Below are 14,162 nucleotides of genomic sequence, written 5' to 3'. Positions count from 1 at the left end.
GATTACAAGGCGACATCTGGAATCTTGTGGTGATTTGGGAGGTGTATCGTGTCCTGATGTCTTAGTTTCTGGGTTTAGTATGTACAGTCCTATTTGTTTCCTTATTAATCTATTGCCGCCAGATTTGCCAGCAAACCTGTTCTCATCACTGGCCGTTTGGCTGGAAGCAAAAAAAAGCATATTTTAGGTTCCTTGCTCAAATACTTAACATAGTCTCCTGTCATGCAATCCAGCAATTTAACCCCCCCCCCCCCCCCCCCCCTGCTTTATTATAGGTGAGGTGAATTCTTTGCGAATCATTTGTGTCTTGTGTCATGTCCACCCTTTTGTCTACCAACTCCTGTACTTCAGTCTCTCTCCAAATGTACTCAGGAGAAATGAGGAGGTGAATCACACACTTCTCAATAAGAGCCCGGGGCATTTTCACAGTGAAGGGGAGACCACCGTCCAAAGGTCAATGGGTACTGAAAAAAATAAAATGTAATAAGTATCCTTGTCAGATAGCAAAACCACAGCTTCTGTTAAATATTAATTGGTATTCATGATTGCCCTCCCTCCTCTCTGTATTGTGCTTTATTCTTGTTCATCAAATCCTTTAGGGCTTCATCCTCCTCACGAAAAAACGTAATGTTAAATGTTTGATTATTAACATAAATGTTTTCTATATCCTCTTCTACCGACTTTTGGAATTTTTCCTTTTACAAAAGTGGGATTAAATGTAGATATCTTTTAACCACGTGCCTAGCATTAGTGCATGGGATGTGATTGCAGTCAGCTGGGCTTTACCTGGCACAGCCATACCCCATGCCGTCTGCTGCGTCCCCTGTCTGTTATGGAGGAATCTCCTACTTTGGCCCTTGGAGAGATGTTGCAGTCTGTGCCCGCAACCAGGATGCTGTGCAAATGGGGAGGGGAACATAGGGGGTGACTCAGATCTGATTGCTGGGCTGCTAATATCGCTGTCCTGCGTTCAGATAGTCGCCGCCTCCAGGGGGGGGTGTATATTCACCGTGTAAGTGTGCGATTGCATGTATATGCCGAGCTGCTAAAATTCACTTTGTGCAGTGTATGCGCAGACCAGGACTTACTCCTCCAGTGCAATCACATCAGGCTGATCGGGGCCGGAGCTGACGTAGGACACCCTCCCTGAAAACGCTTGGACACGCCTGCGTTTTTCCGAACACTCCCAATAAAGGGTCAGTTGCCACCCACAAATGGCCTCTACCTGTCAATCACCTTGCAAACGCCCCCGTGCGAACGGATTTTTTCGCACCATCCCGTTGCTGACCGGCGATGCCCTTTGTTGCTGTCTGACACGCGCGTGCATTGCAGTGCATACACATGCGCAGTCAGTACCTGAGAAAAAATGCAGCACTGCCTAAATAGACCGCCATAGTCTTTAGAAACCTGGAACGCCCAGTTACTGGATTATAATCAGGGGCTGGCTGGCAACTTTCAGCCTGGGAGGCAGACTCAAGCAAGTGGCCCAGCTTTTCACAGGGAATGCAATTCAAAAATGTTCATGACAATAATATTGGGGGTGTGGTTTGTGTAATGTGGGTGGGGTTATAATAGCTAATGAAATAACGGGCCGTACCTATCTACTGTATAAACATTGAATTAAGTGTCAGTTTATCAAAAATCTTGCACCTGTTCTACTCTTTTATCTGTCTCTAGCTGAGCAGTGGCCAGGGGAAGCAGGAGCATCCAGTCAGGCGGCCCTGCAACACTTAAATTGCACTGGGACCGGGGGCTGATGGCACCCTACCCCCCTGCCCAGCCTGCCCCCGATTATAGTACACATAGAAGATTGGGCTGTGGTACCATCGGCCATTTCCTTGTGCTACCAGAAAGCTGACAAATCTATCCTGAGAAACGCGTTGGTCACAGAATGTAGGCTTCGAAATGCAGTTTAAAATTGGATCTACTTTACCGTCTTATCATCGAGAAAAAGGACTTCGGCAATCTGGTTCCATTGAAATTCGCTGCAACGTGTCCCCATCCAAAAAATTATTCAAAACTTTTCTTAAACAGAAAAGCGTTTTGGCAGCAGAGTCTGCAAATTATTCTTCCATGCCAACCGCAAAATGCAACTGACGTCTACTGTGGTATAATTATGACGGCTTTGTAGGCCTCCTGCCCCGCTTAAAGCCCCTGTGTTTGCTTACAGAAATGAGGAAAATGTAAGGCTCCTCCGATGGGGACTTCGCTGAAGAACCTCAGGAGGATCAGGCTGGGGAAGCTGAAAATCGTGCGCAGACGCCTTCTCCAGCACTATGAGCATCAGCCGTTCATCTCCCTACTGGCGGGCCTGTACAGCTGCCGGTGGAAGCGGTACCAGCGCCAGAAGGCGGAGCCTGGACAGTGCTGCTGTGTGAGGGTAAGAGGTGCTGAGGCGGTCGAGGGTACATATGTACTTAAGGAGCGCTCGTCCCACTCAGGAATTATATCACAGCAACGAACCAACTCACAAACTAAGAAAAATCTAAATATTTCACTAAAAACATGCAGTATAATAACAGTAATCACACGTGTAGCACTGTACAAGATGAATGACATAATATAAATCATAACTCAGTAGTACATTCAAATGATGGTCACATTTAATTCTTCAGGTGAAATAACTTATATACAGTATATATGGCAAGTGAAGCGTATAGTAAGGTCTATTCATGAAGGAGTGGAGAAGTGAGCCAGTGGAGAAGTTGACCATGGCAACCAATCAGCTGTTCTGTATAATTTTATCGTATGCAAATTATAAATGTTACCTCAATGCTGATTGGTTGCCATGGGCAACTTCTTCACTGGCATATTTCTCCACACTTTTCACTGCTTCATGAATAGACCCCGGTGTGCCTTATGCGGTGGGCAAATATAGACTGTATCTCACCAACCACCGGTTAATTGCGGATGCTGCAGTGCGATGAGGGGGAGATGTACTAAGCCTTGAAAAGTGATACATTTCACAGTGATAAAGTATGAGCCAATCAGCTCCTAGCTGCCATGTTACAGGCTGGGTGTGACAGTTAGGAGCTGGTTGCTTGGTGCTTTATCACTGTGAAATTGATAACTTTTCAAGGCTTAGCACATCTGGCCCTCTGAGTGCGGGGTTGCTCCATATAGGTTATCCTAACGCGTTTCTCCGATGGTTGCCCAGTTTCATCAGCCAAGGGCACTGTTTGGCACAAGCTACCAGTGGAAGTGGTAGAAAATAAGTTTTAGGTTTACTGTAAACTAATGCTAACTAGTCAGATCTAGAATTTGTGTGACCTAGTTTATAAGGAACACTGGATAAAAGTCTGTGTGTAGCAGCCCCCAAATAGCTACGGGGGGGCTGTTGGCTTAAATGTTTTCCTATGTGAATGTCCAAGTTTAATGGTATTTTAAACAGTTCCTTTATGACTCAAGTAGTCAGATAGAAGCACCACCATTGTTCTTCTCACTTTGTAGAAAATATTATGTTACCGTTAAAAATAGCCCCACACCCCACCAGGAAATAACGAGCTGACATTTTAATTTGACTGGTCTACTCTGTAAGTGGGAAGTGTAGGGATGAGCCTCTGTTATTGCTAATAACAAGAACGCGTTACCAGTATCTGCATTTCCATCTTTCAGACAGAGGGCCTCTTCTTCGTCCTCCTGATCGGGGCTTTCTGCCTCTCCTTGGTCTTCTTGTACTTCTGGGGTGAAGCAAAGAATGACTATAATGACTTTGACTGGTGAGTACTCCCATGTCAGCAGTTCCTGATGCTGAATACAAGTGGCAGAGTACAGCGTGTATTCTTATTCTGTACGGTGTGCAGAAGTAACAGTTAGGGGTAAATTTACTAAGATGGGAGTTCTATTTAAGATTGGATGTTGCCCATAGCAACCAGTCAGTTTCCGGCTATTATCCTCTAGAAGGGGCTAGATAAATGAGAAGTAGAATCTGATTGGTTGCTATCAGCAATATCCCATCTTAAACAGAACTCCCATCTTAGTAAATGTACCCCTTAGTCCCTGTTTCACACTAAGGGATCTATTTACTAATCCTTGGATGGAGATAAAGGGGGTAATTCAGACCTGGGGGTATATTTACAAAGATTTGTGTTTTGGCCGTTTTGAAGGGTGTTTGAACTCGAATGGTATCGGGTGCATTTTACTGCAACTTTTTGAATCCTGATACGATCATTCACTAAGCTGCCGAGTTTTACACAATCGTTTTTTCCGATGTCGATGTGATTCGTAATATCAGGCAGTGTTTTACGGGAGTGATGAGTAAAACACTGCCTGACAAAACACAAGGAATCCCGGCCGGATCTGTGAGATCCGTGCAGGGCTTCATTGTGTACCTTAAAAAGTTGTTTAAAGTCTTAAAAATTCGGAAAAAAATTGCGTGGGGTCCCCCCTCCTAAGCACAACTAGCCTTGGGCTCTTTGAGCCGGTCCTGGTTGAAAAAATATGGGGGAAAAAATGACAGGGGTTCCCCCATATTTAATCAACCAGCACCACGCTCTGCGCCTGGTCCTGGTTCCAAAAATACAGGGGACAAAAAGCGTAGGGGTCCCCCGTATTTTTGAAACCAGCACCGGGCTCCACTAGCCAGGTACATAATGCCACAGCCGGGGGACACTTTTATACTGGTCCCTGTGGCCCTGGTATTACATACCCAACTAGTCACCCCTGGCCGGGGTACCCTGGAGGAGTGGGAACCCCTTAAATCAAGGGGTCCCCCCCCTCCAGCCACCCAAGGGCCAGGGGTGAAGCCCAAGGCTGTCCCCCCCCATCCAAGTGCGGCGGATGGGGGGCTGATAGCCTTTTGTAAAAATGAGAATATTGTTTTTAGTAGCAGTACTACAAGTCCCAGCAAGCCTCCCCGCAAGCTGGTACTTGGAGAACCACAAGTACCAGCATGCGGTGGAAAACCGGGCCCGCTGGTACCTGTAGTACTACTACTAAAAAAATACCCCCCCAAAAAACAGGACACACACACACCGTGAAAGTATAAGTTTATTACATACATGTACACCTCCATACACACATACTCACCTATGTTCCCACGAGGCTCAGTCCTCTTCTCCATGTAGAATCCTTGGGGTACCTGTGAAAAAAATTATACTCACATAATCCAGTGTAGAATCAGACCTTTGAATAATCCACGTACTTGGCAAAATAATAAAACGGAAACCCGACCACGCACTGAAAGGGGTCCCATGTTTACACATGGGACCCCTTTCCCCGACTGCCAGGACCCCCCCTGACTCCTGTCAAAGAGGGTCCCTTCAGCCAATCAGGGAGCGCCACGTCGTGGCACTCTCCTGATTGGCTGTGTGCTCCTGTAGTGTCTGTCAGGCAGCACACGGCACAGATACAATGTAGCGCCTATGCGCTCCATTGTAGCCAATGGTGGGAACTTTGCGGTCAGCGGTTGACCGAAAGTAACCTCACCGCTGCCTGCAAAGTTCCCACCATTGGCTACAATGGAGCGCATAGGCGCTACATTGTATCTGTGCCGTGTGCTGCCTGACAGACACTACAGGAGCACACAGCCAATCAGGAGAGTGCCACGACGTGGCGCTCCCTGATTGGCTGAAGGGACCCTCTTTGACAGGAGTCAGGGGGGGTCCTGGCAGTCGGGGAAAGGGGTCCCATGTGTAAACATGGGTCCCCTTTCAGTGCGTGGTCGGGTTTCCGTTTTATTATTTTGCCAAGTACGTGGATTATTCAAAGGTCTGATTCTACACTGGATTATGTGAGTATAATTTTTTTCACAGGTACCCCAAGGATTCTACATGGGGAAGAGGACCGAGCCTCGTGGGAACATAGGTAAGTATGTGTGTATGGAGGTGTGCATGTATGTAATAAACTTATACTTTCACGGTGTGTGTGTCCTGTTTTTTTTGGGGGTATTTTTTTAGTAGTAGTACTACAGGTACCAGCAGGCCCGGTTTTCCACCGCATGCTGGTACTTGTGGTTCTCCAAGTACCAGCTTGCGGGGAGGCTTGCTGGGACTTGCAGTACTGCTACTAAAAACAATATTCACATTTTTACAAAAGGCTATCAGCCCCCCATCCGCCGCCCTTGGATGGGGGGGACAGCCTCGGGCTTCACCCCTGGCCCTTGGGTGGCTGGAGGGGGGGACCCCTTGATTTAAGGGGTTCCCACTCCTCCAGGGTACCCTGGCCAGGGGTGACTAGTTGGGTATGTAATGCCAGGGCCGCAGGGACCAGTATAAAAGTGTCCCCCGGCTGTGGCATTATGTACCTGGCTAGTGGAGCCCGGTGCTGGTTTCAAAAATACGGGGGACCCCTACGCTTTTTGTCCCCCGTATTTTTGGAACCAGGACCAGGCGCAGAGCCCGGTGCTGGTTGATTAAATATGGGGGAACCCCTGTAATTTCCCCCCCCATATTTTTTCAACCAGGACCGGCTCAAAGAGCCCGAGGCTGGTTATGCTTAGGAGGGGGGACCCCACGCAATTTTTTTTTCAGTTTTTACACTAAACAGACCCTTTCCCATAGATAACCATGCACAGATCTCACTGATCCGTGCATAGTTATCCAAACTCGACTGGAAAAAGCAGGTCTATTTTTTTGCTGCTTTTTTTAACGAATCGAAAAAAAACAGACCCGCACTTGAGCATTCAGAGACTAACACCCAAATACGAATGAATAGTGAATGCCCGTATTCTATTAAATAACAGCCGCGTTTAACCGATGGTCTATTCATTCGTATTTCTGAACGTTGTCATTCAAACCATTACGAATAGTCCAAACACTGCCGAGATTGGTGCTTAGTGAATTCCCGGATTGGGACTTAGAAAAAAAACACAAATCGGACAAACTCTGATTTTTAGTAAATACTGGCCCTGATCGTAGCAGCAAATTTGTTAGCAGTTGGCCAAAACCATGTGCAGTGCAGGTGGGGCAGATGTAACATGTGCAGAGAGAGTTAGATTTGGGTGGGTTATATTGTTTCTGTGCAGGGTAAATACTGGCTGCTTTATTTTTACACTGCAATTTATATTTCAGTATGAACACACCCCACCAAAATATAACTCTCTCTGCACATGTTACATCTGTCCCACCTGCAGTGCACATGGTTTTGCCCAACTGCTAACAAATTTGCTGCTGTGATCAGGTCTGAATTATCCCCAAAGTGGACGGAGATAAAGTACCAACCAATCAGCTCCTGTCATTTTTCAAACACAGCCTGTGACATGGCAGTTAGGAGCTGATTGGCTGGTACTTTATCTCCATCGATTTTATCTCCATCCAGGGCTTAGTAAATAGACCCCTAAGGGGGATATTCAATTACCCGCACCAACTGCGGGTGTAAAAGTATTGCCGGGGGGGGGGCTATTAAATTAGTCCCGATAAGCCGGCGCATGCCACTGCTTTACAGGGATTTGTTTCACCTGCCTCCGGACGGAGCACAATCCCTGAAAACAGCCCCGTTTTCACCCCGAAAGCTGGGCTGTTTCTACCGAAAACATACAGGTTTCGCTTAACCTGCAGAACCGTTTTTTTCCGGGTGAAAAAACATGGATGAAACATCATGAAATTTCACCCAAAGTTTCATTGGCTGGAATTGAATCCCCCCCTAGTTATCCTTGCTGGTGTAGATTGGAGCGAAGTAGGGCGCACCATACAGGTGTTATGGACATTCTGTTTTTATTTTATTGGTTATTGTTTTTCTACGAGTTATTCAGTGCCTGTACTTAGCAAAATGGGACATGACCTCCTTACATGTAGTTAATAAATGAATCGATGAATGATTTTCTGCAGCTCATCTCCCATTGACAGAGGTCTTACTACACTATCACAGCTACGTCAGCCATGTTGCTAAACCAATTCTGTGTGAACTATGCATCAAATTCCCATTATGTGTATTTCTTTTCCCAGGTATACGTATAGGAGTCTGGGATACTGGTTCCTGTGGTCGGTATTAATCTTAGTGGTGGTAGCTGTTTTATTTACATACATTGGAATATTAGTGGTAAGTCTTTATCTTGTGGGCTAGCTACCTAAATGTCTTTTTTTTATTTCATGCGCACTGAGTAAGTACACGTACCCTGCTAGATGAGGGGTCTATTCATGAAGCAGTGAAAAGTGAGCCAGTGGAGAAGTTGCCCATGGCAACCAAACAACGGCTCCGTATAATTTTATAGAATGCACTTTATAAATGTTACCTCATCACCAGGGGCGCATTTAGAGAGGAGGACGCCTGTGTTCAGGCTCTGTCTGGGAACCCTCCTCTCTAGCTGGCAGCGCCATAGCTCTGGGCACTAGGGTCACTAGGGGACCCTAGTGCTTTCTAGAGTGCATGTGCAGGTCTCTGAAAAAATGGTGCAGTGGCCATTTTCCCAGTGATTTTTCCTACTATGTGTGCAAAACACTGGGAAAGTGGCGGCTGTGCTGTTCTTCAGCGCACGTGATGACGTGACGCAGCACAGATAGGGAAAAAAAAAAACCCTTTATTGCACCGGGTGATCCAGCCGTAGCCTACCCCTGCATGCTTCCGACTCACCATTGTCTCCGACCGTCTCAGCGCCCCTCAAATCTGGCGCCCAATATACATGCACCCTCAGCAAAAACAAACAAGCCCATCCTGTGTTTACACGCGACCACCGATGGGGGTCAAATTATCGGAATAAATAAATTATTTGAATAAATAAATCCGATTTATTTTTTGGTCTTTAGGTTTTGGCGGTATGTCTGCTCTCGGAAGGCCAGCAGCTGTACCTGCACTGGAGCCACAAGGTGAGACACCCAGCACGAGAAGTGACGGCACTGCGAGGAGATGATGATGTGATGACCTCCACTGCGCAGCCACGGTGTTACACCTGTGCATAGACTGATTAACCGCCGACGAAAAACACTTCAGTTAAAAGCAAAAATTACTTAGACCTTTTTAAATTGCAAATCAAATGTACTAAAAACTACAGATTCAAGACTTAGTGGTCTATTTACTAAGCTATTGACGGAGATAAAATGGACGAAGATAAAGGGCCTAATTCAGATCTGATCTCAGCAGCAAATTTGTTAGCTAATGGGCAAAACCATGGGGGTAATTCAGACCTGATCGCGAGGCTGCATTTTCGTTTAGCGGGCGTTCAGGTCTAAACTGCGCATGTGTATGCACCGCAATGCGCAGGCGCGTCGCATGGGTACAAAGTGGATCGCCGCTCAGCTATGGGTTTGTGCGAAGGAGCCGTTCGCACGGCCGTTCGCTAGGAGATTGACAGGAAGAAGGCGTTTGTGGGTGGCAACTGACCGTTTTCTGGGAGTGTTTGGAGAAACGCAGGCGTGTCCAGGCGTTTGCAGGGAGGGTTCCTGACGTCAATTCCGGTCCCGGACAGGCTGAAGTGATCGCAGCGGCTGAGTGAGTCCTGGGCTACTCAGAGACTGCACAAGATCTGTTTGTACAGCTCTGCTACACATACGTTCACACACTTGCAAAGTGAAAATACACCACCCTATGGGCAGCGACTATGCGAACGCAGGACTGAAAAAAAACCCTAGCGAGCGAACAAGTCTGAATTAGCCCCCATGTGCAGAGAGAGTTAGATTTGGGTGGGTTATATTGTTTCTGTGCAGGGTAAATACTGGCTGCTTTATTTTTACACTGCAATTTAGATTTCAGTTTGAACACACCCCACCCAAATCTAACTCTCTCTGCACATGTTACATCTGCCTCCCCTGCAGTGCACATGGTTTTGCCCATTTGCTGCTGCGATCAGATCTGAATTGGACTCGAAGTCAAAGCCAATCGGCTCCTAACTGCCATGTCACAGGCTGGGTTTGAAGAATGACAGTTAGGAGCTGGTTGGCTGGTACTTTATCTCCATCCAAGGCTTAGTAAATATACCCCTTAATCAGACACACAAGAGATTTATAGTAAGGATTATAATAAGCCGGCGCTAAGCACTCAGCATAGTGCACTGGTAGCAGGGTGCAAGTCCTCATGTGCGTCTTCCTGTGCTCTTGATACCCCCTCCTGGGTGTACCCGTGTGTATTGCCGCGGACCCCTCTTGCTGTAGTACCTCATAACGTAGCATCCACGTCAATGCTGCTGACCCTGTCCCTGTGCTGGGATGTGGAGGTTGGGAAAGACTGGAAGAAAAGAGAGGATGAAGGGTTTCCTTTGGCTATATAGCCCTCTCGCTGCTAGGGATGGCCCTGTGTGGCCAGGTTACCCGAGTTACGGGCGGGCCATACCTTGTAATGGAAGAGGTCTTTGTGGTTGCGGGCAGACCTGACCTGGAGAGGGGTGGTGGGATTAGGGGAGTATTTATCAAAGCTTGGAGAGAGAAAAGTAGAGAGAGATAAAGTACCAACCAATCAGCTCATTCTGTCATTTTTCGAAACACATCCTGTAATGCGGCAGGTAGGAGCTGATTGGTTGGTATTCTCTTCTCACTGTAGGTGGGATGCATGACACCTCTTACCTGTCCTTTGCTTAGATCGTCATGCATACAGCATTAATAAACCCTGATTTGCATACCGTGGGTGGTGGGGCATCCCGTCCCGAATTACTCTCCAAGCTTTTATAACCCCCCCCCCCCCTTTACTCTGGCCCCCCTTATATTCTTTTATACCTAACGAGGCACGCTATCACTTCACTTGACTGTGACATAGAGAATGCTTTCCAGTTCTGCAGTACTGTTATTGTAAATAGAGATTTTTATGATTATTCAACTCTGAAGAATTTTGATGCAAAATCCTATTTTTTTCTTGCCGTAACTTTATGCTCAATGAATCATTGTGATTTGTGAAAGAAAGATCCGTCTATTCCCCTACTCTACTTTCCACTAAAGTTGTTTTTCAGGGTTATTTAGAAACCGGTGACTATGGGGGTGATGTATTAAGCAGTGAAAAGAGTGGGGAAGTGGACTAGCGGAGAAATTGCACATTACAACCAATCAGCATTAAGGTAGCATTTATCAAGTACATTCTATAAAATGATAGGTAGAAACTGATTGGTTGCTATGGGCAACTTCTCAATTGTTCCACTTCCCCACTCTTTTCACCTCTGTATCCTGCCTTGATAATATACAGGAGCAAGCGCCCCCATTCCACCTTGATAAGAGCACCTGTGCGGACGCTTTGCGTTACATTTTGTTGTATTGTTTTATTTGCATATGTTGGAAAAAGTTGATAAAAGTAACGTGACGTGATGGAAGGTGAAGAAATGACATTTCAGCGGGGGTAGTATGTTTCTGCGTTTGTAAATGACCCTTTGTGAGTTTATTTTGTGACTTATTTGCACATTACAGCTTGTTCTAAAGGGGGTCTGTCTATTCATGAAGCAGTGAAAAGAGAAGAGAAGTGAGCCAGTGGAGAAGTTAATCAGCATTGAAGTAACATTTAGAATTAGCATACTATAAACATATACAGAGCAGCTGATTGGTTGCCTTGGGCAGCTTCTCCACTGGCTCACTTCTCCACTCTTTTCACTGCTTCATGAATAGACCCCTAAAGTCTGTATTGATTGATGTTGTGTTGCTGCCTGTCTGACTGTCCCCTCTTATTGCTAACAGGTCGGGACGCTGGTTGTCCTCTTACTCTTTATTATTGCACTTGCGGTCCTGTCTAATTTGTGGGGTGAAGAATGGGCGACCGTGCGTCTCTCATTCCAGGTACGGCTGTGAACCCAAGATGGATAGGGGGGCGCTTCTCCTGACATACTTCTGTACATATATACACAAAAGCAGGCTATTATATTGGGTGGTCATTCCGAGTTGATCGCTCGCTAGCAGTTTTTAGCAGCCGTGCAGACGCTATACCGCCGCCCACTAGGAGTGTATTTTAGCTTAGCAGAAGTGCGAACAGTTGTATCGCAGAGCGCCTGCAAACAATTTTTTGTGTAGTTTCAGAGTAGCTCAAAACCTACTCAGCGCTTGCGATCACTTCGTCTGCGTTTTTCCGCACACTCTCTGAAAACGGTCAGTTGCCACCCAGAAACGCCCACTTTATGTCAATCACTCTGCGGCAAGCAGTGCGACTGAAATGCATCGCTAGACCCTGTGCAAAACTACATCGTTCGTTGTGCCCGTACGTCGCGCGTGCACATTGCACCACATACGCAAGCGCAGAACTGCCGTTTTTTTTAGCCTGAACGCTGCGAACAAATTCAGCTAGCGATCAACTCGGAATGACCCCCATTGTCCGTAACTAATCATTCTCTCCTCATGCCTCAGCATTCAAAATAACCACGTCCCCTGTATGTAGGGGGTAATTTACTAACATAGATGCACATTGTCACAATACAGTAGCTTAGAGCTACCAAGTACCAATTATCAAATAGCTTTGAACAGTCTAAAGGTATTATCTAGTGTTGACAATGATTGAAGGTTACTGCAGTGTAGAAATTGCCACCTACGGTATGTTTGGTAAATAAGCCGAAAAAGCAGGTACGTTACATAGGAGACCGCAAGCCAATCACAAGATGGTAGCATTAGGATTCCCTATATCTGTCCCATCCAAGAGAGTTTGGGAGAGGCGGCATTCACCACTGTTACTAATTATTTGATTATTGATTTGTTGATTTGTTGGATCACTCAGGTTAGCGTCAGACTTTTCTTTTTCTTTTAATTTATTTAACCCAGGCCTTGATATAAGAGGATCATTTTACAATTGAGCTGGCATATTTGCCATGTATGAAACAGGGTGGGCACATGTCATGCCATTTCACCATGGTATGATACCAGTGTTTGAGTTCCAAGTGCTACTAGCAGGAGCTGATGGTATTACGCTGGTGGGCACATCCCACAGTACCAACCTCTGCCCATCATCATCTCCTTTGACGGGGCAGAGGAAGGGGGGGGGGGGGGGAATGAAAGATCTACGTGATTTATAGACAGTCATTAGGTCAACATGCATTAGGTTGGCAGGGTCAAAAGGTCAACATGAAAATGGTTGACCCAAAACAGTCGACAGCAGTTTGTAAGCGTGTAATTTTCTATGTTTCACGCTTCGGGCAAGGTTATTATTCCCAATCATGGTCCATGTGGCTGGTATATCAAGCAAAAGCTGACAAATATGGGATAAACCCCCCCAAAACTTGTGTCGACTATTGTCATGTCGACCTTTTGAACATGTCAAACTTTTGTACCTGACGACCTTAAGCACTGTCTACCTTTTACATGTTGACCTTTTGACCCTGTCGACGTATTGACCCTGTCAACCTAATGCATGTTGACCTATTGACTGTCTATCTAGACACTGTCTATCTATCATTCGGAAACCGAGGAAGGGTTTCCCAGGGGAGGCACTCCCCTTACTCAGGATAACAGGGTTCGTTTGTTCCCTACTTTAAAAATTTTAAAATTATCCATGATTGTCCATTAGTCCTATACTTTAAGGGTAAATACTTCTATGGGAGATGTAGCAAGCGTTGGAGAGAAATAAAGTGGGGAAACCATGCAAGGTAACCAATCAGCGTCTAACTTAAGTCTATAAAATGACAGTTAGACGCTTGTTGGTTGCCATGGTCAACTTATCCACTTTGGGGTCTATTCATGAAGCAGTGAAAAGTGTGGAGAAGTGAGCCAGTGGAGAAGTTGCCAATGGCAACCAATCAGCTGTTACATACAAGTTTATAGAATGCACTTTATACATGTTACCTCAACATTGATTGGTTGCCATGGGCAACTTCTCCACTGGCTCACTGCTCCACTCTCTTCACTGCTTCATGAATACACACCTTTATATCTCTCAAAAGTTTGATACATCTCCCCCATATAAGAGGATATGTGATACTGGTCAGACTTTGAATGATCATGATTAGTGCTGAGATGCAGAGTCTACAAATTGTTATAATAGGATGGAGAGTAAATGAATATACATTTATGGCCTACAGCCATTTTGTTTTATTTATGTGATAATGCATCCAGTCAGAGCTCTAGCAATAGTGACATTACTGAGGCACTTGGTGTTACCGCTACCTATTGATCTGATTGGCTGCCTACTTCTGTACCTTGCTTCAGCTCACAAAATGGCTGCCCCCGCTTTGTTTAGGTGACAGGTAATCTTTATATGATATTTTAGTGCCTACTATACCAGCAACATGACCTAGCTAGGCTTGAAAAATGGTCAAGAACATGGCAACTAAAGTTTAATGCTAAAAAATGCAAAATCATGCACTTGGGTCTCAAAAACCCAAAGGCTAAATATAGTAT

The 14,162-nt window shown here is 45.8% G+C and overlaps 1 protein-coding gene across 2 annotated transcripts in view; it reads left to right on the top strand.

Moving 5' to 3' along the window:
• Positions 1-14,162, top strand: part of GDPD4 (glycerophosphodiester phosphodiesterase domain containing 4) — a 71,730-nt gene that overhangs the window by 23,737 nt on the left and 33,831 nt on the right. The window contains exons 1-6 of one of the 2 annotated variants that reach the window (XM_063951279.1): positions 401-453; positions 2,171-2,380; positions 3,616-3,719; positions 7,884-7,977; positions 8,682-8,741; positions 11,523-11,621. In XM_063951279.1, the coding sequence (XP_063807349.1) occupies positions 2,198-2,380; positions 3,616-3,719; positions 7,884-7,977; positions 8,682-8,741; positions 11,523-11,621 (540 nt within the window). In that variant the 5' untranslated portion in view covers positions 401-453; positions 2,171-2,197. Of the gene's footprint in view, positions 1-400; positions 454-2,170; positions 2,381-3,615; positions 3,720-7,883; positions 7,978-8,681; positions 8,742-11,522; positions 11,622-14,162 lie in introns of those variants that run through there. The other variant, XM_063951278.1, reaches the window with a different exon arrangement.

Source organism: Pseudophryne corroboree, chromosome 2 (assembly GCF_028390025.1).
Source record: "Pseudophryne corroboree isolate aPseCor3 chromosome 2, aPseCor3.hap2, whole genome shotgun sequence".
Taxonomy (NCBI): domain Eukaryota; kingdom Metazoa; phylum Chordata; class Amphibia; order Anura; family Myobatrachidae; genus Pseudophryne; species Pseudophryne corroboree.
The sequence above is the reverse complement of the archived record's forward strand: the minus strand, read 5'-3'. Positions and strand labels throughout refer to the sequence as shown.